Here is a 23,222-nt window from a genome sequence, read left to right as displayed (position 1 = left end):
TGTTTCATTTAAGGAAGCCATAGATATTTGCGCTGCAGCACTTTTTTCATGGCAATCTAGACCTGCCACCATTGCATGAATCAGTATTCACTGAACTTATGAACTCGGCAACGCGCACAGGTGAGTTCAGTTTTAACGACATGATCTATGCCCAAATAGATGGTGTTGCCATGGAATCCCCTCTAGGCCCAGCTCGCGCAATCGTCTTTTTTGGGTTCCATGAGAAACATGCCTTCAATGGAAAGACACCTTACCTCCTACCCCTCACATAGTTCTGATATGTGGATGATACATTTGCTATATTTAAACCCACAGTTTCTTTACATGTCTTAATGGGCTCCATCCTGCGCTCAAATTCACCTTTGAAATGGAGCAGTCAAATGAACTCCCCTTCCTTGACGTACTAGTTGAGAAATCTGCTAGGGGTTCTCAACCATGGTCTACCGCAAGCCAACCTTCACTGGTAAATATACGTGTTGGGATTCTTACAGTTCCTGACGCTATAAGATTGGTCTTCTCGGCAACCTTGTAAATAGGATTCAAACCATTTGCTCACCATGCAAGCTTGATGATGAAATAGGGCACATCAAAGACATCCTGCAGGATAATGGCCACCCTGATCAGATGATTTTGGGCTGTTTATCATACAAGCTCATGAACAGGCCTAAGGCTGTCACTTTCAGCCCTGAAAAGTGCCCAGTTTACCTCAGATTACCCTGGAAGGGCAAGTATCTCAAACGTTTGAGCAACAGGTGAAGCTAGCTGTTTCACGCTGCTACTTTGCAATAGCAGCACGAGTGGTATTCGCCACTAACAGGATGCTGTCGTTAAGCCGAAAAGATGTTCTGCCTGTCACACAAATGAGTAATGTGGCATATGAATTTCAGTGCCAGTGTGAAGCTATGTATGTAGGCCGTATATCCCAAAGACTGGAAGGTTGTATCAAATAGCATATCCTAGCCACTGTTCACAACAAGCAAGGTACAGACTGTACCCAACCAGCCCATGCTTGCAAAATTCAAAACACATTGTCCAACATTAGATGTGATTCTGCGATTGGACAACATTTGCTAAATAATCCTCAGTGTGCAAAGAATTATGCTGACAACTAATTTAAGATTGTCAATCAGGCTCGCATTGTGGCACAATTGCGTGTACTGGAAGCTACATATATTAATACACAGGACCCTGTTCTTTGCAGACAGAAAGAACATGTACACACATTGTGTCTGTTCCAGCTAAACCAAATAAATGACAGCCTTTGGCTGGCTCATTCCTCAGGACAATACCTTGACCAATCACGGTCAAGCTGCCTGGTTTAAATTTCAAACAATGCTTGACAACTGTCAGTCACCACCACTGGTGCATTCTCCATGACAACGCCTCTACTAATCAGAGTCCACTTGCCAACCAATCAGCATTGTCTTCACATACAATATAAATTGTTTGTTTCCTCTATTCTTAAGAAGTGCCTTGATGAGCGCAAGACGAAAAGCTTTGACATGTCTCTTTTTTCAGCAACACTGTACTACCAAAGTTCTGTACTACCAAACAATTATTTACAATACTCCTTCAGGTCAAAATTCTGGAATCCCTTACCTAACATTATGGCAACCTCCGTCATCACAAGACCACCTTCATTTTGTTAGAGCTACAAGAGATGAGCAATAAATGGCCATTTTCCTACTCCCGAAGACATTTATTTAAGAAAAAACTGAAAAAGTGGTATAAAAACAATAACTGACCATCAACAACTCCTGGTGGCCTGTTTACAGCATCAACAGGCACATTTCTAAGTGTTACTTTTTGGACGTCTCTGCTCTAATCATGGCAACATTGATGTCAGTCATTCTTACAACATATGATTTTGAACACAGATTTAGGAATGGAATTCTAGTTGAAAAAAGACCGAACCATCTATTTCAACTTTACCATCCTGGTACTTGCCTAATACAATAATAATGGAGTTGTTGACTAATCACAGCAACCAATCTCTATCAAATATCCAACAACAGAGCCAGAAATGACACAAGGAAAACACCAGGGCTGGAGAGCTTTGAGAACGAGAGCTCCAAAGTCACCATTTTCCTTCCAAACAAATTGCACTCACCACACATCTCAAATGGGGAGATGGTGACATAACAGTTACGTCACTGGATGAGTAATCCAGAGGCCCAGATCTGGGGACAAGGGTTCAAATCCTACCATGGCAACTGGTGGAATTTAAATTCAATTGATTTAAAAATCTGGAATTAAAAGCTAGTATCACTAATGCTGACCATGAATTAATTAAACAACTCACTGGAGGAAGAGACTCTACAAATATCCCCATCCTCAATGATGGAGGAGCCCAGCACTTCAGTGCAAAAGATAAGGCTGAAGCATTTACTACAATCTTCAGCCAGAAGTACCGAGTGGATGATCCATCTTGGCCTCTTCCGGAGGTCCACAGCATCATAGATGCCAGTCTTCAGCCAATTCGATTCACTCGATGTGATATCAAGAAATGGCTGAAGGCACTGGATACTGCAAAGGCTATGGGCCATGACAATATTCCGGCAATAGCACTGAAGACTTGTGCTCCAGAACTTGCCGCATCTTGAGCCAAGCTGCTGTTCCAGTACAGCTACAACACTGGCATCTACCTGACTATGTGGAAAATTGCCCAGGTATGTCCTGTACACAAAAAGCAGGACCAATCCAACCCAGCCAATTACCCCCACATCACTCTACTCTCGATCATCAGCAAAGTAATGGAAGGGGTCAACAACAGCGCTATCAAGCATCACTTGCTTAGTAATAACCTGTTTGCTGATGCTCGGTTTGGGTTCCGCCAGGGCCACTCAGCTCCTGACCTCATTACAGCCTTGATTCAAACACGGACAAAGGAACTCTAGAGGTGAGGTGAGAGAGACTGCCCTTGATATCAAGGCTGCATTTGACAGAGTGTGGCATCAAGGAGCCCTAGCAAAACTGGAATCAATGGGAACCAGGGGAAAAACTCTCCACTGGTGGAGTCATACCTAGTACAAAGGAAGATGGTTGTGGTTGTTGGAGGTCAGTCATCTCAGCTCCAGGACACCACTACAGGAGTTCCTTAGGGTAGTGTCCTGGGCCCAACCATCTTCAGCTGCTTCATCAATGACCTTTATTCCATCATAAGGTCAGAAGTGAGGATGTTCGCTAATGACTGCACGATGTTTAGCACCATTCACAACTCCTCAGACACTGAAGCAGTCCATGTCCAAATGCAGCAAGACCTGGACAATATCCAGGCTTGGACTAACAATTGGCAAGTAACATTTATGCCACACAAGTGCCAGGCAATAACTATCTCCAACAAGAGAGAATCCAACCATCGCCCCTTGATGTTCAATGGCATTACCATCACTGAATCCCCGATTTATCAACATCCTGGGGGTTATCATTGACCGGAAACTGAACTGGACTAGTCATATAAATACTGTGGCTACAAGAGCAGGTCAGAGGCTAGGAATCATGTGACGAGTAACCCACTTCCTGACTCCCCAAAACCTGTCCACCATCTATAAGGCACAAGTCAGGAGTGTGATGGAATACACCTCACTTGCCTGGATGAGTGCAGCTCCCACAACATTCAAGAAGCTTGACACCGTCCAGGACAAAGCAGCCCACTTGATTGGTACCACATCCACAAACATTCACTCCCTCCACCACCGACGCACAGTAGCAGCAGTTTTCACCATCTACAAGATGCACTGCAGGAATTCACCAAGGCTCCTTCGACAGCACTTCCAAACCTACAACCACTATCATCTAGAAGGACAAAGGCAGCAGATAGATGGGAACACCACCACCTGGAAGTTCCCCTCCAAGTCACTCACCAACCTGACATGGAAATATATTGTTGTTTCTTCAATGTCACTGGGTCAAAATCCTGGAACTCCCTTCCTAACAGCACTGTGGGTGTACCTACACTACATGGACTGCAGTAGTTCAAGAAGGCAGCTCACCACCACCTTCTCAAGGGCAGCTAGGGATAGGCAATAATTTTGGCCCAGCCAGTGATGCCCTCATCCCATGAATGAATATAAAAAGAAATAAACTATCATGGTGTTGTTGTAAAAACCCATCTGGTTCGCTAATGTCCTTTAGGGAAGGAATTCTACTGTCCTTACCTCAGACCTATAGCAATGTAGTTGACTCTTAAATGCCCACTTAAATGGTGTGGTAAGCCACTTAATTCAAAGAAAATTAGGGATGGACAACAAATGCTGGCCATGACAATGATACCCATGTCCCATGAAAGAATAAATAAAAAAATAATACTCATATACTCTACCCAAAATACATTTTAAGTGTATCTCATTTTCCTTTGAATGAATCAATGCTAAATACTTGTACCATCTCCCAAGGGAGTCTGTTCCATGGATTGAGCACTTACTTACTGAAATAATTTCTACAGATTTCAACAAAAAATTATGATTATTTATGAATCAGTTTCATATGACTAATTTGGCATTACATTCATTATTTACTTCTTAATTTTTAAACATAAAGATTGTGCAATTCTTCCTGTCATTTATCAAAAATAGCAAATTATTACTTAATTAGGGCAGAGTGACCAGCTCCTCCAGGTTAGTTTTATAGGATTTTTAAAATTGCAATGAGCTGTGTGCTTAAACAGACAGACTGTCCTCTTTAAAGATTGAAGAAATGTCTGACTTTATAACATCACCCAAGGCTTTTCACTGGCATTAAGAACACGGAAATATTTAACAATGCAAACTTTGCTGGGTTTTACTCATTGGGTTCCATTCATTTTCAGAAAAAAATGTAAAGGAATCCATTCATTATATACCAGAATAGGGGGGAAAGCCCTCCTTCTTTGAAGACAGTGAGATGCAGCTGTGAGAAAACCTTTGCTTAATCAAGATGTCAGTTTGTTGGCAATGGGTCCTAAGCATACTGCTGTATTGTTAATGAAAGTTAGTGTGATTTGATGCTCTGTGAACATTAATAAAGTTTGCTCAGCCCTGTCTCACACACACAAGCTTGTTTAGGTAATGGAGCAGTGCCTGAAGGTCATGAAGGCCACCATTTAATTTAAGATGGACTGACAGACCATGTGGGTCCAATCAAGTTAGGCAGGAAACTCATTTTGATAGTTGAAACAGACAATTAGTTAAAAGTAACCTATTACTTATGACAACTGCATATAAGAATGATTTTTATATAGGTAAATATAGGGTTGGTGATTAAAGCTTCTTTCAAGGAGCAGCATATGAAGTGATATAATCCTTAGAGCTTAACCCTTTAAAGGCTGGCATAAATGTACCATTTCCCTAAAGCTCTTAAGTTGCCACAGTGTCATAGATGTCCAAAAATAGATTTCCCAATGATGTCACAGAAGAAATTAACTACATGCATTAAAATGTCTGGCCTCAGTCATCTTTTTCTATTTCATGGCTCAGGAGCTTATATCTGGGTAGATTTAACATCCGCATAGGGGATGCCATTCCTTTAAGGACAAAATTGTACGGCTGGTTACCAATGAAAGACTAAGCACTGTTGCAAATTAAAACAGACGAGGTGAAGAATCGGATTTTGCTTTAAGTCTGTGAACTGCTCCCCTTGTGTAATCATATGCACTAAATGTGACACTTAGGCCGGAATTTTCCACTCACGTTAGTGTAGGGCGTCATGGCGGGTGTGAGCGGACAATATGGTGAGAAGGCCAAAAAAGCAGTTTTACACCGTCTTGGAACTAGTTTGTGATCGTCCACTCCACCCGTCAATGGCGGGCCGCATTTCCCAACCGCACGTCAGGAACCTAATTTTAATACTTTAGCATCTCATTATAAGTTCTGCTTGCTGGAATCATCTCGCCACACTGGATCATCCGGGTACTCGTGCCGATGTGTTTCACAATTGTACATAAGTGACATGCACTTAGTTGCTTTTTGTTCAGGACTTCGAGATTTGTTTACCTACCCTGCTTCGGGTATAATTCGTGATCTTAGTGCCAGGCTTCATAGGCAGCACCGCATCACTCTTAGGGGGGCTCACAGACAGTTCTCTGCCTACCAGACCAGCCGTAAGGCGGGGGTGCTTTTCAGTGGCTGCAAGGCTAGGGCTTGCTTGGGGAAGGGAGAGAATTGGCATCAGGCAAGGGAAGAAGCAGCAGGGCAAGGGCTGTACTGGGGAAGCGGGTATCCCAGGGTGTGTGTGTGGGAACACATGTTGACCTGTGCAAGCGGCCTCAAGATAGTGAAGGCTGAGGAGGCAGTCTCCAGAGGAGATGAGGCCATGACTACGACCATCTAGAAGGACAAGGGCAGCAGACACATGGGAACATCACCACCTGGAAGTTCCCCTCCAAGCCACTCACCATCCTGGCTTGGAAAAATATCGCCGTTCCTTCACTATCGTTGGATCAAAATCCTGGAACTCCCTGCCTAACAGCACTGTGGGTGCACCTACACCACATGAACTGCAGGGGTTCAAGAAGGCAGCTCGCCACCATCTTCTCAAGGGCAACTAGGGATGGGCAATAAATGCTGGCCTAGCCAGCGAAGCCCACATCCCGTGAATGAATTTTTAAAAATGGTAATGTGAGGGTGTGTATGAGAGAATGAGTGGTGATGTCCCTTGAGCTGGTAATGAGTGAGATGCCAGTGAATGTGTGATGGCCTTGTGAGTGTGTGAGTTTAGAGTGATAAGATGGTTGTCTGGCGGCATGGATGAGATCATTCATCCATTTTCTGCACTGGATAGCCGACCTCTTGTGTGCAGCTCTGGCACTGACCACCTCTACCACTGCTCCCAAGTCGGAGTGGTTAGGCTGATGGACATCCTGTGGCCAAAGCAGGGGTAGAGACCATTACGGCAGGCCTCCACAGTTACCAGAAAGCATCTTAGGGATGTGAAACTGAATCAGGGAACTGCACTCTTCTTGGCTTTTGGGGCCATGCCTTCACCAGTGCCCTCCTGGGCTGCAAGTATTGTAAAGGGTGTGCACAGCTGCAGTTTAAATATGGTGCCCTGCGTGAGGAAGCAGCGAGGTAACGGTGTAGCGGGCAAATTGGAGGCCGCCCACCAGCAAGACAGTTTCCTGTGGCTGCATAATTAATGAGGCGGGAATGGAATAATACAGTGCGAAAAGCCACCATTGCAGCCAGTGGGTAAAACATCCTTTTCCCGCCCGCTACCACACTTAGTGCAAGTCTGGGACGATTCTGCCCAATGGCTCATTCTATGGTTCTACCAATGCAGTATCTTCATAGCCCAACTTATTTTACTGTGAAGGATTATAATCATTATATAACCCAATGAAGAAACTGAACAAGAAATCAAACACAATTGGGAGATCAAAGCAAAGCAGATGGGTGAGAAGTAGGGAGATTTAAATTTAAAATCTGATTTCTTTAATTTATTTTTTTTTAAAAATGGAAGAGTCTAAATAAGGGATTGTAAAAATGTTCCAAACAAAGCTAGCTATTATGATGCAAATGATCTGGCAGGTCATATTTATGATGTTATACCATACCTACCAAGGCAATATCAGCAACAACAACAACTTATATTTATAGCGGCCTAAATTTTTGCTCCTGAGTCAGGAGCTCAGAAAATTCCTGACACCGCAAACCCAACATGGGAAAAAATGGCCGGAATCTTTGGATTTTTGGGCCGGTGGGGGGAATAACAGGAGTCATGTCCACCAACCCCGGAAGTCCTGGTGAAGCGGAGGCAGGCACAATGTGGGTAACGTGACCTGGTTGCGTTCAAAAGGCGGGCCAGTCAAGAGTTCCTGTGGTGAGGCAGCGAGCGTGTGGAGGTACTGCTTTTGTTTGGAGGAGATGTCATTCATCAATCAGGTGAGTTCAAGCTGTATTAGTTGTCCAACTGATTGCACACTGGAAGGGAAGGCCCATCATGGGTTTTCCATCGGAAAATATTGTCTTTGTTGCAGCCTATTCACATTGCTATGAAGGAGTACACTCAACCAAGTGAGGGCTGGAGAAGATTCACAAGACACAGCGATGTCAAGATATTTGTTCCTGGCGGCACTCTATATTAGGCAATCAGCACTCTTCATGCTACGTTTGCAGGACAAGAAGCCACATAATTCCAGGGTCATGACCTGACTAGCGGTGGCACCACAAGGCTACGGGTGATCCGTAATGTTGGGGGAGACAGCAATGGAGGTTTGGTGGAACAATCTAGCTGGTTGTCGGGAATCAAGAGTCATCTGTAGTAGGTGCTAAAAGTGGTGGTAGAGATACTTTAAAACATGGTAGTAATGGCAAAGGTGATCCTGTTACTTCACTGAGCACAGAGATGTTTTAATGAGAGGGAGTGCGCAGGTTCGGCTACATGGTAAGGGCTCCACAATTATGGTTAAAGGCAATGGTGTGTATTAGAGCATGCTCTCACAATGTAAAAGGCTCTAACTCATTTATTCCTTTAGTGTCTCACTCAGCTCCCAGCGGTGATCGCTCACCCTGCAAGACCAGATCATCCCTTTGGCATCAGGAGGCAGGAGGGGTGGCCGAGGGGGCAGTGTCATATCTGACTCTGGCCAACACAGATGCTAGCACATTGGAGGGATATAGCACGCATGTAGAGTCGTTGGCACGGGGTGGCACACCAGAGTGCAGGAGGTAGTGTCAGAGTCAGACACATCGGTGAACAGTCCCTCTCGGAGGTGGGAGGAAAGTCATGATGATGCTCCAGTAGGCAGGAATGTGGGGCCTCAGGAATCGCCTTTTGGGTCACAGCATTTGGACAATCAGCAGCAGATGTGTGGACATCTGGTGGAGTTCCCTGAGGCAATGTGAGCACTCATTGCGCGAGTGGAGGAGTCCATCACAGTGATAAACTCCACATTGTCCTGGGGCTCCGCAGAAGCTCTGACTATGAGAGATTGACCAATCTCATGGAGAGACACATGCAGCAACACTCAAAAGCAGCACCTCAGCCAGGAAAGGGGGAAAGCCTCTGTCAGTAGCCTGGATCAGTCCGCTCAGAGTATGAGAACTGACATCCATGGAGTACATGAGGAGCTGCGTACCCTTTACAGGATGGTTGCACTGTTGGCACAACAATTGCTGGAATGGACGACTGCTGTGCCTCAGTAGTCAGTCCCACCTAAACTCCCTGAATGACAACCGAGGTCTGTGGAGGTTAGTGAGGAGAATGAAGGTACCGAGAGCATCTCAGCATCTTCATCTTTTTCTAACTCCCCAGCTCCTCCACCAGAGTCTTTGTCTGCTGTACTTATCCCAGTGATAACAGCTGCCCCTGCAGAAATGCCGAGGCTGCAGTCTGAAGTAGTTCCCCAACAGGTCCCTGCATGATGCAAGCCAGCCACAACAATCCTCAAAGCCGTATCAAACGAGAACTGAGCAAAAACAAAAACTGCTGGAAAAACTCAGCAGGTCTGACAGCATCTGTGGAGAGAAAGACAGAGTTAACGTTTCGAGTCCTTATGACTCTTCCTCAGAACAGAACTGAGCAGCCTGACTCCACCTCCTCTGAGGCAACACGGGGTGGGGGCACTTTGTAGGAGTGTTTCTGAGCGCAGGACGAGATGTCACCTTGATCACCAATGGGTTCACCGTGGTGACACTCTTTTGTATGTATCACAAATAAGCACTTTTGTAATACATTTCACTATGAATGAAGGCGGGCGTTACCGGTGGCACTGAAGACTGCATTCTGAAGTCTGTGTCGCATTGACGCCATCAAGATCAAGGGTCTGCCCATGCATGACTGGCAGTGCAAGGCTGATTCCTTCTCCAGACCTTCACATAAGGTACTGGCACAGCAAGGGTTGTTCCTTGCAGCATTTCTTGTTCATCAATGATTGAATTCATGGGAGGATCAATGGTCAGAGTCAAAGATCAGATGGAGTTCATCAAGTTCATTTCAAACATGAGTGTTATGTCAAAGGCCGTCATCTGTAATTGAGTATCACACAGTTACTTAAGTGGATGTTCCTCATGATAAAATGCCATATATGCTCCAGGGAAGCATGTTAGTTTGGTCTCGCCACTACTTTAGAAGCCTTTGCCTTCCAGGTGGTAGAGGCTGTGGATTCTAAGGGGGCTGAAGTTTCTGGTAGCATTGCATGTTGCCGATCTCACACATTATTGAAATTGGATGCCTGTGCTGGATGGCTAATGTGGAGGGTAATTAAAGTAGGTGATGTAACACAGTCTCACTGTGCAAATGTGCATTGGCTGCAGTACTGTTAGCACATACAATCATATTTGTAGATCTGGGGTGTGAAGTCTTGCTTCCTGCTGGCATAGTAGGCATGGTTTGAGTTGGCACAAGGTGGCACCTTGGCCGCCTCATTGGCAGGTCCTAACAGATATGTGCAAGGTCCAGGTTGTGAAGGAATTTTAAAGGTGCACTTGTACATCATGTTGAGCCCAATGATTATAATGGTCATGGTTTTATCCATGGTAATGGCACTGGCTTTCAGTATATGCTGTTGGAGTTCTCTCTTGTTGGGGATGGGCATTTGCCTGAGCATATGTGGCTTCCATGTGAAAGGTTTATTATGTGGAAGCTGCTCACCAGATACTGGCTGTTATGAATTGTGAGCTGTCAGGAGCTTAGGTGAATCTATTCTGGATTAGCAGGCTTCTGGCAATGATGCCCTCCTGCAACAAATCAGCCATGGCTACATGGGCCTGACCCTCAGGTGGGCTCCCATTTCCGCCCTCTTCCTCCTCATCCTTGTCAGATCCATGAGCCTGGACAGGAGCCTCCTGCCCCTGCTCCTCATCTTCCTCATAGTGCTCCTGCTCAGATGATGTAGCTATTGGCCCGGCTTCTGCCCTCTCTAGTTGTAGGCCCCTCCTCTGCGCCATGTTGTGTAGCATGCAGCACAGCACAACTAACCAAGAGACGCTTGCAGGGGAATACCGTCGAGCTCCACTGGAACAATCAAGGCACCTGAAGCACATTTTCAGACTGTCAATGGTCTGCTCTGTTGTAACATGGGTCACCATGTGGCTGTTGTTATAGTGCCATATGGGCTCAGTTTGTGGTTGCCTAATAAGGGGACCATCAGCCATCTCCTTAAGGGGTGCCCCTCATCCCCCAGAAATCAACCACGGGCCTGTGTGGGTGTTTGAGAAAGCTGTAAATTCCTCAGGATGAATGAGTCGTGACAGCTTCCAGGTTACCTTGCACAGATGTGGAGGAGAGCCTTCGTGTGGTCACACATGATCTGCACATTCAATGAGTGGAACGATTTCCTGTTCATGAAAGTATCAGGTTGATAAGTTGGTGCCCTTATGGCAATGTGGGTGCAGTCGATAGCCCCCTGCACCTGAGGGAAACCCCTGCTAATTCTGCAAACCCTATGGCCCTCTGTGTCTGAGACACCACATCCACCACTTCGCATCCATGGACTCCCCTGCCCAGGAAAAGAGGGCATCAATGATGGCCTTGATGCAGGTGTGTGTGGCTGACTGTGAGATGCTGCAGAGCAGTCTCCTGCTGAGCCCTGGAAAGAGCCAGTTACGTAAAAATCTGAGAGCCACGGTAACCTTGAGAGCCACTGGCAGGGCATGAGGATTGACAGACTGTGGTTTGAGATCTTTCTGGACTATGTCATATACAAAGGTGATCAATTCCCAGGTTAATCTGAGCCGCCTTCTCCATTAATTCTCAGTCATATTGAGATATGACTTCCATAGTCGGTAAACCCTTACCGCTGGGTAAAACCTGGTTGTCGTTGTTCTCCTCCTCCTCCCTGGCTGTGCTTCCTCTAACTCCTCACCTGATCCCCATCCTATGGCCTCATGTTGCTCGCATTCATGTTCCTCTATGGCGCGAATGTGTGAAGGTGGCATCTCCATGTTGCAGCCTCTTTGCCACAATGTGCAGTCTTGCCTCCTCTGGCATACTCTCCTTCCTTCCATCTGGGTGCCCAAGTCATGAGGGGCAAAAATACCTGGCCTTCCTTAGCCATAGGCCCTACCCTCCAACTCCCCTGTGTGTCGGCCACACAGCTATGATATAATTTGAGGAAACTCTGGGGCACTTGGTGAAACTTTTTAAAGCTCTCCAAAAGGGTACCTCACTTCTCCAAAGAACTCCACTAAGCTCAGACCTTCTCCACACATGTCTAAAGCTCACGAGTCATGTTTCACAAATCGCATTTAACTGAAAGCAGCTGCGTTTTTAACTGTGCAGCTGCCTCCGCGAAGCATGCTTGTATGAATTATGACCCGCCCCAATTCCACAACACCTCCCCAGTGAAAATGTTGAGTGCCAGGTTTGGATGGGGGACCTTTGGAATCGAGGCTCCTGCACCAGTTTGGCTAAGGCCTACGTCCTTCCGTAATGACGAAAATTCAGGCCAGTGTTTAATGTAATATAACATCCCAAGGCATTTCACAGGAACATTATAAAACAAAGTGTGACACCGAGCCACATAAGCAGATGTTAGGTCAGATGTTCAAAAGCTTGGTCAAGGAGGTAGGTTTTGAGAATTGACTTAAAGCGAGATGGAGAGGTGTAGGCAGATAATTTCAGAGCTTGAGGCCTAGGTAACTTCATGACCACTAATGGTGGAGCATTTATGTGTGGCGAGAAACAGTCCATGGCCTTTCATTAGAACTGAAGAAAGATAGAAATGGAAGAGTTCAACAACCTCAAATAACCTCTGCCTCCATCTTGTTCTATGTGTTTTTTCTTTGCTTTCTTTGTTTAGCTGGGTCGGATCTTGTCTGGTTTCTTTCTTTATCCCTTCATGTTGCATTCAGATGATTTTCATGTAACAATCATGCTACAATTGGACACAATTTGTTTCTTTACTATATTCATTACCACTCTCTTTGGCTGCTGCATTGTGAATTCCTTTGTTATTTAATCTCCCTTGGCCTCCACCCTATCACAGACTTTCTCTTCTGTTCTTCCTGCCCCCTCCCCCTTTCACTGGCTTAAAAACTCTTACATTTCTATCTTTCTTCAGTTCTGATGAAAGGCCACAACCTTTCTCCATAGATGCTGCCAGACCTGCTGAGTTTTTCCAGTATTTTTTGTTCTTATTTCAGATTTCCAGCATGAGCAGTATTTTGCTCTTGTGGAGTAATTAGGAGGATTGGGAATGCCTAAGTGGCCATACTTAAAGGAGCATGGATATCTGAGAGGGTTATGGGGTTGGAGGAGATTACAAAGACAAGGAGGGTGTGAGGCCATGGAGGGATTTGAAGATGAGAATTTCAAAATCAAGCTGTCGCTTGACGAGGAGCGAATGGAGGTTGGTGAGCACAGGACTGACAGGGGAACAGGGCTTGCTGCAAGTTAAGACACGGGCAGCAGAGTTTTGGATGACTTCAAGATTATGGAGGGTAGAATGTGGGAAACTAGCCAGGAGTGCGTTAGAATAGTCAAGTCCAGGGGTAATGAAGACAAGGGTGAGGGCTTCAGGAGCCGATAAGATGAGACTGGGGTGAAGTCATGCGATGTTTTGGAGATGGCATGAACATGAGATCTCAGGATCAAATGCGACGCCAAGGTTGTGAGCACTGGACTAGTAATCCAGAGAGCCAAGGTAATGCTCTGGGAACCCAGGTTGGAATCCCACCACAGCAGATGGTGGAATTTGAATTCAATAAAAATCTGGAATTAAAAGTCTAACGATGACCGTGGAACCATTGTCGATTGTCATAAAAACCCAGATGGTTCACTAATGCCCTTTAGGGAAGGAAGTCTGTCATCCTCACCTGGTCTGGCCTACACGTGACTCCAGATCGACAGCAATATGGTTGACTCTTAAATGAGCTCCAAAATGGCCTAGCAAGCTACTCAGTTGTATCAAACTGCTACAAAGTCAATAAAAAAGAATAAAACCAAATGGACCACACGGCACCGATCAAGGCACTGCAAACGACAACAGCAAAACCAGCCCTGTCGACCCTGCAAATTCCTCCTTACTAACATCTGGGGACTTGTGCCAAAATTGGGAGAGCTGTCTCACAGACCAGCCAAGCAACAGCCTGACATAGTCATCCTCACGGAATCATACCTTACAGATCATGTCCAAGACACCACCATCAACATCCCTGGGTATGTGCTGTCCTACTGGCAGAACAGACCCAGCAGAGGTGGTGGCACAGTGGTATACTGTCAGGAGGGAGTTGCCCTGGGAGTCCTCAACATTGATTGTGACCCCCATAAAGTCTCATGACATCAGGTCAAACATGGGCAAGGAAACCTCCTGCTGATTACCACATACCGCACCCCCTCAGATGAATCAGTGCTTCTCCATGTTGAACACCACTTGGAGAAAGCACTGAGGGTGGCAAGGACGCAGAATGTTCTCTGGGTGAGGGGCTACAATGTCCATCACCAAGAATGGCTTGGTAGCACCACTACTGACCGAACTGGCTGAGTCCTAAATGACATAGCCGCTAGACTGGGCCTGCAGCAGGTGGTGAGGGAACCAACAAGAGGGAAAAACATACTTGACCTCATCCTCACCAACCTGCCCAATGCAGATGCATCTACCCTTGAGAGTATTGGTAGGACTGACCACCGCACAGTCCTTGTGGAGACAAAATCCTGCCTTCACATTGAGGATACCATCCATCGTGTTGTGTGGCACTACCACCATGCTAAATGAAATAGATTTTGAACATATCTAGCAACTGGACATCGATGAGGCACTGTGGGCCATCAGCAGCAGTAGAATTGTACTCAACCACAATCTGTAATCTCATGGCCTGGCATATCCCCCACTCTACCATTACCACTAAGCCAGGAGATCAACCCTGGTTCAATGAAGAGCACGGGAGGGCATGCCAGGAGCAGCACCAGGCATACCTAAAATTGAAGTGCCAACCTGGTGAAGCTATAACATAGGACTACTTGTGTGCCAAACAGCATAAGCAGCAAGTGATAGGCAAAGCTAAGCAATTCACAACCAACTGATCAGATCTAAGCTCTGTAGTCCTGCCACATCCAGTCGTGAATGGCGGTGGACAATTAAACATCTCACTGGAGGAGGAGGCTCCACAAATATCGCCATCTTCAATGGTGGGGGAGCCCAGCACATCAGTGCAAAAGATAAGGCTGAAGCATTTGCAACAATCTTCAGCCAGAAGTGCCAAGTGGATGATCAAACTCGGCCTCCTCCAGAGGTCCCCAGCATCACAGCTGCCAGTCTTCAGTCAATTCGATTCACTCCACGGGAATCAAGAAACAGCTGAAGGCACTGGATACTGCATAGACTATGGGCCCAGACCATATTCCAGCAATAGTAATGAAGACTTGAGCTCTTGAACTTTCCGCACCTCTAGCCACGCTGTTCCAGTACAGCTACAACACAGGTATTTACCCGGCTATGTGGTAAATTGCCCAAGTATGTCCTGGAAGGGGTCATCAACTGTGCTATCAAGCAGCACTTGCTTAGCAATAACCTGCTCATTGACGCTAAGTTTGGGTTCTGCCATGATAACTCAGCTCCTGACCTCATTACAGCCTTGGTTCAAGCATGGACAAAAGAGCTGAACTCCCGAGGTGAGGTGAGAGTGACTGCCCTTGACACCAAGGCAGCATTTGACCGAGTGTAGCATCAAGGAGCCGTAGCAAAACTGCAGTCAATGGGAATCAGGGGGAAAATTCACTGTTGATTGGAGTCATACCTAGCACACAGAAAGATAGTTGTGGTTATTGGAGGCCAGTCATCTCTGTTCCAGGACATCGCTACAGGAGTTGCTTAGGGTAGAGTCCTAGGCCCAACCGTCTTTAGCTGCTTCGCCACTGACCTTCCCTCCATCATAAGGTGAGAAGTGGGGATGTTCACTGATGATTGCACAATGTTCAAAACCATTCGCGACTCCTCAGATATTGATGCAGTCCATGTCCAAATGCTGCAAGATCTAGGCTTGGGCTGACAAGTGGCAAGTTATATTCACGCCACACAACTGCCAGGAAATGACCATCTCCAACAAGGGAGAATCTAACCATTGCCCCATGATATTCAATGGCATTACGATCGCTGAATCGCCCACCATCAACATCCCGGGGGTTACCATTGACCAGGAACTGAAATGGTCTAGCCATATAAATACTGTGGCTGCAAGAGCAGATCAGAAGCTAGGAATCGTGCGACAAGTAACTCACCTCCTGACTCCCCAAAGCCTGTCTACCATCTACAAGGCACAAGTCAGGAGTGGGATGGAGTACTCCCCACTTGCCTGGATGAGTGCAGCTCCAAAAACAGTCAAGAAGCTTGACGCCATCCAGGACAAAGCGGCCTGCTTGATTGGCACCCCTTCCACAAACATCCACTCCCTCCACCACCAGCGAACAGTGGCAGCAGTGTGTACCATCTACAAGATACACTGTAGAAACTCACCAAGGCTCCTTAGGCAGCACCTTTCAAACCCATGACCACTAGCATCTAGAAGGGCAAGGACAGCAGATGGAACGCCATCACCTGGAAGTTCCCCTCCAAGTCACTCACCAGTCTAACTTGGAAATATATCGCTGTTCCTTCGCTGTCGCTGGGTCAAAATCCTGGAGATCCCTCCCTAACAGCACTGTGGGCGTACCTACACCACAGGGGCTGCAGCTTTCAAGAAGGCAACTCAGCACCACCTTCTCAAGGGCAACAAAGGATGGGCAATAAATGCTGACCTAGTCAGCAACACCCACATCCCGTATATGAATAAAAAAATGACTGGCTTAATTCCTGACTGTTGCCAGATAAAGGAATAGAGTCGGTGGTTAGAGAAGAGAGTTTGGAACAGGGACCTAAAGCAATGCTTTCATTCTTCCCAGTATTTAATTGCTTTCTGCTCATCCAGTACCACATGTCAGAAAAGCAGTTTGCTAATTTAGCGACAATGGAGGAGTTGAGAGAGGTGGTGGTGTCGTTGAGCTGGATGTCACCAGCATATGTGTGAAAACTAACACTGTGCAAGGGGCAGCATGTAGATGAGAAATAGAAGGAGGCCAAAGATTGACTCTTGGGGAACACCAGAGGTGACGTATCAGCAACATATTTTGAAGTATGATATTAATGATTTTACCAAAAAACTGTTTAAAAAATTAAACACATGGTTGTGAGCTGCAGGTAGAGTGCTTAATATTATTAGCAAACTGCTAACTCACAGAGTTATCTTCTCCTTTAAGGTAAGTGAACCAACATATTAGGCTAATGCCTTTACACAACACTGCCATAAAAGGACTTCTACCATATTTATACAACTCCTATAATTCTAAATTACATGTGACTAACAGATTTAGCATGTATTTCCTCGATAAGCATCTACAGACACAATTCAAATTTGGAAACCTACATTCCCCCTGAACCATAACCTCCAAAGGTCATTTATCACAATCTATGTGGCATTGAGGTATAGACTCAGTTGTACTTTGTGATGACTTCTACTCCTGTGGTCGTATCCTCACACCAGACAGCTATGTCTGTGCTTTGAAATACATTTTTGTCTGATGTGGTGGAAATCTGGCATGTAATGCTTTGCCCAGAAAGTTCTGCTGGGTCCTAACGTCTGAATTATTTTACATCCCAAGGCTGCAGGCAATATAAATAGAGTTTATAGTCTCATGCCTGATTTACTGCTGAGAAAACAGAAACCTCTCAGGTGAGAAGTTGCTTTAAAAAATGGATCAGGAAGTACAGATTATCTGATAAATATAAAACATGTATATAGGCATTCAGATGTTATTTTATTTCCGTAGATACCATTAAGGTCACAAGAAGCAAGTCATAAGAAGCACACTTATGCAATGCAGCAAAGGATCCTTCCCTGACTAGATTTGCCTCCCCTCCCAGAGGCTATCTATGGGAAAATGGAAAACCTGGTGTATCATTGTAGCTATGGTTTCACCAGATTAACAGAATATTTAACCCTCTGAAGACAGCTTTTATGTCTTCGGAAATCGTGCCTCCAACCTTCTCGCGAGATTTTCCGATTGCGCCCGCCATGACGCCCACCCCAGTTGGGAGCAGAAAATCCCGGCCGTGGAAAATTGTCATTTTAAAAACATGCGTGGTAGTGAATGTGCAGCAAACAATTCAGAACTCGAGCGTTCAAAATCATGAACCCACACAGATGATTTTCCTCAAAAGCAAGCAACTTAGTTATACTTTTTTTTCAAGAATAAAACATACTTCCTGTCTGCAGATTTGATGTACTATCAGTAAGTGTGTCAGCTGCATACTTACTCTGGCTGAGCTGAATTGTATTGTCTGCTGTACGTGGGATAGTTCAGCTCATTTCTTACATTTTTATGTCCAAATCTATAACCATTTTTTAATACCAGTACTAGAGGGGATTTTTGTGCATAAGCATTTACTTTGCATTGCCACATGTCTGTTGGCACCACCACATAATTACACTGAAAGAATGATTTCAACTACTGCCTGCAAATTTGGCATTGGTTCATGTAACAGTTCACAGATTGCTGAATAGTACAGCTGCAGCTAACAAAGAATGCAGGGACTTAACTATAGTGTGGTGTTCCAATCTCAGTCAACATTGTAGAAACATTAAGATTCAAATATAAAATGTCATGGCCTCAGAAGTAATTCATTAGACTTAACTTTTCCACAAGTTTTATAGGCAATCATTAAAGGTCTCATCCAAATGAATATTCTTCCAATGTAACCCTAGACAGTGAGTATCAGTAGGCAATTTGATTGTGGGGGCAAATCACAGCTGGTAGATCACTAACAACAATAGAGCTAACTTGTGCACAGCAAGCTCCCACAAACAGAAATGTGATTATTTTTTATTCATTCGCATGGTGTAGGTGTATCTGGCAAGGCCAGTATTTAGGGCCCACCCCTATTCAACTGTGTGGTTTGCTAGGCCATTTAAGAAGGTAGAGAGTAAACCATATTGCTCTAAGTCTGGATTCACATATTAGTCAAATCAGGTAAGAATGGCAGACTTCCTCCCCTATAGGATATTTTCTCTTATCCTTTCATGGTTGTGTCACTGGCAAGACCGGCATTTGTTTCCCATCCCTAATTGTCCTTGAGAAAGTGGTAGTGAGCTGCCATCTTGAACCGCTGCAGTCCATGTGTTGTAGGTGTACCCACAGTGCTGTTAAGGAGGGAGTTCCAGAATTTTGATGCAACAACAGTGAAGGAATGGTGATGTATTTCCAAGTCAGGATGGTGTGTGGCTTCAAGGGGAACTTGCAGGTGGTGGTGTTCCCATTTGTATGCTGCCCTTGCCCTTCTAGCGTTAGACTTTGTGAGTTTAGAAGGTCTGGTCGAAGGAGGTTTGGCAAGTCCCTGCAGTATATTTTCTATATGGTGCACACTGCTACCACCAGTGGTGGGGGAAATGAAAGTTTAAGTTGGCAGATGAGTTTTTCTGACAATCCAGGAGTTTCAATGGTCACCATTACTGATGCTAACATTTTATTCAAGATTTAATTTAACTAATTGAATTTAAATTCCTCAGCTGCTGTGGTGGGGCTTTAACTCATGTCTCCAGATTAATTGTCAAGCCTCTGGATTACTAATTCCATAACATAACAATTATGTTACCTCTTATATAATGACCAGTTCCTCTTATGTATTTTGGTGGTGTTGATTCAGAGGTAAATATTTACCATAGTAAATTGTCCCAAGGTGTTAACTAGTGACTGAGACAAATTGGATTCCAGGATCTTAATTGATGTTTTCAGAATGGCATTCCATGATTCCATCCATTTATGATTAGAATTACTGGCTTTGCATGACTGAATAAATCAAATTTGGTTTCTCTTATAGAATTCCAGGATTTTTAATGGCTTTCAGAGGGTCATGGTCCATTGTTCCATCCACTTTCCGCAAATGTCACTTGAGAACAATCAGGAGCAGGACGCCAATCTGATTACTTTTCCTTCCAAGTCAGATGCGCTGAGGAAATTATAGAACCCTAGCAAAATTCACTTGAGATCAATTAATTCAGCACAGCTTGGGAATCAAACCTGGAGCCTTCTGGGTATGTATGATTCAGACCCACAATGGGTATATTATCTTTACCAACTAAGCAATTGGAGAAACTCAATTAAGACTCTTAGGGTCAGTGATCAGGCTGTATGTAAGGCACACATTGTACAATAATGATGCTGACTTAATGATGTGTATCTACCTCAGGCTTAAAGTGGTATATTCTTCATTGCAAAGCATCTTGTGGGCTGTTTTTGCTTGCTTGCCAAGCACTTAAGCAGGATGTTGTAATTTGTGCTAAAAATATGTCATGGTGTAAAAACATCATAATGAAAATGAAAATTAAATTTGCAGCGTTTAACAGTTGTTTCCCCCATTATTGCGATATAATAATATTGTTATTAATCACCTCCCTACTGGAAATGCAAATAGGATTAGTTTGGCAGATGTGATGAATTCTGGTCTGTTTACTTCAGCTCAATACTCCAAGCAATGAGATTGTTTAGCTAATATATCTTTGAGCTTACCTTGTTCACACAGAGCACCGCCATAGCTTGGTAAGCAGATACAACTGAAACAGTTGGCACCGTCAATACACGTGGCTCCATTGCGGCAAGGATTAGATTGGCATTCATCAATATCTGTAAGAAATAATGGATTTCTTTGGTTGGTGGTTAATTAAACTAAGCATTGCTTTCACAATTGCTATGTCTTGTTATGCCCACCAGAACTAAAGCAGCCAGTAATTAAAGCAAACCATTTGGATTGGCCATGCCTCTTCAAAGAGCAAACCAGGAAGTGGCTTCTTTGAAGGTTTAGCCTAATTTCCTAAAAAATTGAAAACAGCCCTAATTAATCAGGATAGCATTGCAGTTCAAAACTTTACTGAAACTTCCTGTGTCGTCATATAAACAAACAGTAGCATTTAAAGTATTTCAAAAGTTAGTGCCGTGACTGACTGATAGCATTCAAAAGATTGAAAGTTCAGGTTTATTTGGGTCAGATCTAAAATGCAAAGTAAATACAATAACTAATAAAGTTCAAAGTACAAGAAACAAATTCTTCCACTCAGCCAAGTATTCAATTGGATATTTAACACTCCCATAAAAGAAACACTTCAGAGATAGTCTCCAAAGACCATTATTAAGTGAATGTTTCAGCACATAATCACTATCTCCATATAGCAACAGATCCGGAAATTGAATTTTGTTTTTATTTATTTGAATTGGATCTTTTCATATAAATAGCACAAATAGCTGCGTTCATAGAGTCGTGGGCGCGGATTTTCATGCCTCAGTCCATGTTTGAATGGGGGGGGGGGGATTTAAAAGTGACATACTGGACCTGCTTCCAGGATTCCTGCCCCCATTTCCATCATGTGGGATTTTTATAGCCCAGGATGCAGGTAGCGAGCCCAGTCACAGCAATCCTAATCTATTGTCAGGGTGGACATTTCGGACCCCCAGCTATTTGCATGGAATAGGGCCCGTTTTGGTAAGAGATGTGTTTCACGGCACCTGAGAGGAGTTCATGAATCGCAAGGGAACCCAGCTGAACTGGGGAGCCAAAAAAATACAGTCACACACTTTTGGAATTCTTTCATTGACAGGCTTTGCAATGCAACAAAAAAATTGTTCTTTCAGTTTCAATAGTTAGATGCTGTATTGTAAGTTAGATGTATTTTAACTGTCATGATTGATTCTAGGGCTCTGTCCTGCAAAGGTTAGTTAACCATTACATTGACCACCATTGTGCAGGTACCGGCATGTGTTACAGTACTTTTTCCAAAGGAGAAAGTGCCATAATGCATTCAAAACTGTAGAACTGTAGAAAGTATGCTGCAAAACTTTGCTTTCATGTTTTGGATTGAGATTTAAATGTTCAGAGTTTTTGAACTTTGAAAAGAAAATGGCCCTGCTGTTGAACATTAAAAATATCTAAACACCTGCGACATTCCATTAATTAACAGGCAAAGTGCTTTGAAATGGAAAAGAAACAGCATCTGCAGCTTAAAAAAAGGCTATCTGGTGTTTCAGTTTCAATAGCCTCCATTGTTGACATTTCTCAGGATTTGTTTTGATAGCTGGAGCTATTCTAAATACTTGGCTGAATTTCAGATGGTCCATAACTGCTTATCTAAATGTGGGGGAAGGCTGTGTTCACATTTTGATTGACAATTTTTAGATGTTATTAAAGGATTATCTGTCTTTGATGTTGTAAGTGGATGTTTGTTTGTTTTTATAACAGATTATAACAGATACTTGAGGGAATTTATATTTTTTGAACAGGTTTTATGGATAAGAGCATTTTTTTCAGAATGAAGTGTCTTTGACTATGACAGCTCTATTAGATAGTTTTTTTAAAAATCCATTTCAAAGGTATCCTGAGGTCTGCCCATAATGGACATTGGGTGAGTGGCTATGGAGGATACACCGAGTTGGGGGGGTGGGGGGCAAGGAGATTATAGGGACATGAAGGTGGCATGTGGAGTGGGTGGAGGTGAGGGTTTGAGGGCCTGTCATTCGTCATTAAAATTGGGCTGATGTCCCAGAAAATTGAGGCAGCCATTCCAGCCTGCCAGCCCGGCCATCCACCCAACTCCCCGGAACAAAAATATGACGGGCAAGGGCCCTTTGAAAGGTGAAGGATCTGCCAAATTGGGAAGTTCTTTGACTCGGCCTTCCCAATTCCTCCATGAAAATCAAGGCCACGGTGTCTTCGAGTCATTATGGTATGGAATGAGGCTATTCAGCCCACTGAGTCTATGCTAGCTCTCTGTAGAGCAATACAGTCAGTCCCATTAACCCCCCCTACCCCTGTAGCCCTGAAAGTTTACTTCCCTCAGATGCCCATCCAATTTCCTTCTGGAATCATTCATCATCTCCACTTCCATCACCCTTGTAGGCAGCATGTTCTTGGTCATTACCACTCTGTATGTAAAACGTTTGTCCTCACAGCCTCCCCTGCATCTCTCATCCAAAACCTTGGCCTGAATCTTATGCTCATTGGGTATGCGTGATCGGTGGACGCGGATGGGATCGCTTGGACATGCACTTCCGGCCGCGATTGGTCCCCGAACGCGATTTCACGCTGGCTGACCAATTAACTGGCAGCCAGCGTGAAATGAGTGCGGGATGAGGACGGGCGCCAGGGAGAAGGGAGGGTGTGGGCTGGCGCTCCCTGAGGGCTGATGGTCTTTGTGAAGCTGCCTCAGGGAGCTGCAGTAATTTAAAAATGAAATGAGGTCAATAAATTGCTGCAAACTGTGACAATACTGCAAATTCATGCACCTGACAAC

At 44.6% G+C, this 23,222-nt stretch overlaps 1 protein-coding gene across 7 annotated transcripts in view; it reads right to left on the bottom strand.

Annotated features, from left to right (window-relative positions):
* LOC144694351 (versican core protein-like) overlaps positions 1-23,222 on the bottom strand; it is a 234,779-nt gene that overhangs the window by 42,287 nt on the left and 169,270 nt on the right. For all 7 annotated transcript variants that reach the window (XM_078564656.1, XM_078564648.1, XM_078564664.1 and 4 more), the window contains one exon: positions 20,452-20,565. In XM_078564656.1, coding sequence (XP_078420782.1) covers positions 20,452-20,565 — 114 coding nt within the window. The remainder of the gene's footprint in view (positions 1-20,451; positions 20,566-23,222) is intronic.

This window comes from Cetorhinus maximus, chromosome 2 (assembly GCF_964194155.1).
Source record: "Cetorhinus maximus chromosome 2, sCetMax3.hap1.1, whole genome shotgun sequence".
NCBI classification, from domain to species: domain Eukaryota; kingdom Metazoa; phylum Chordata; class Chondrichthyes; order Lamniformes; family Cetorhinidae; genus Cetorhinus; species Cetorhinus maximus.
The sequence above is the reverse complement of the archived record's forward strand: the minus strand, read 5'-3'. Positions and strand labels throughout refer to the sequence as shown.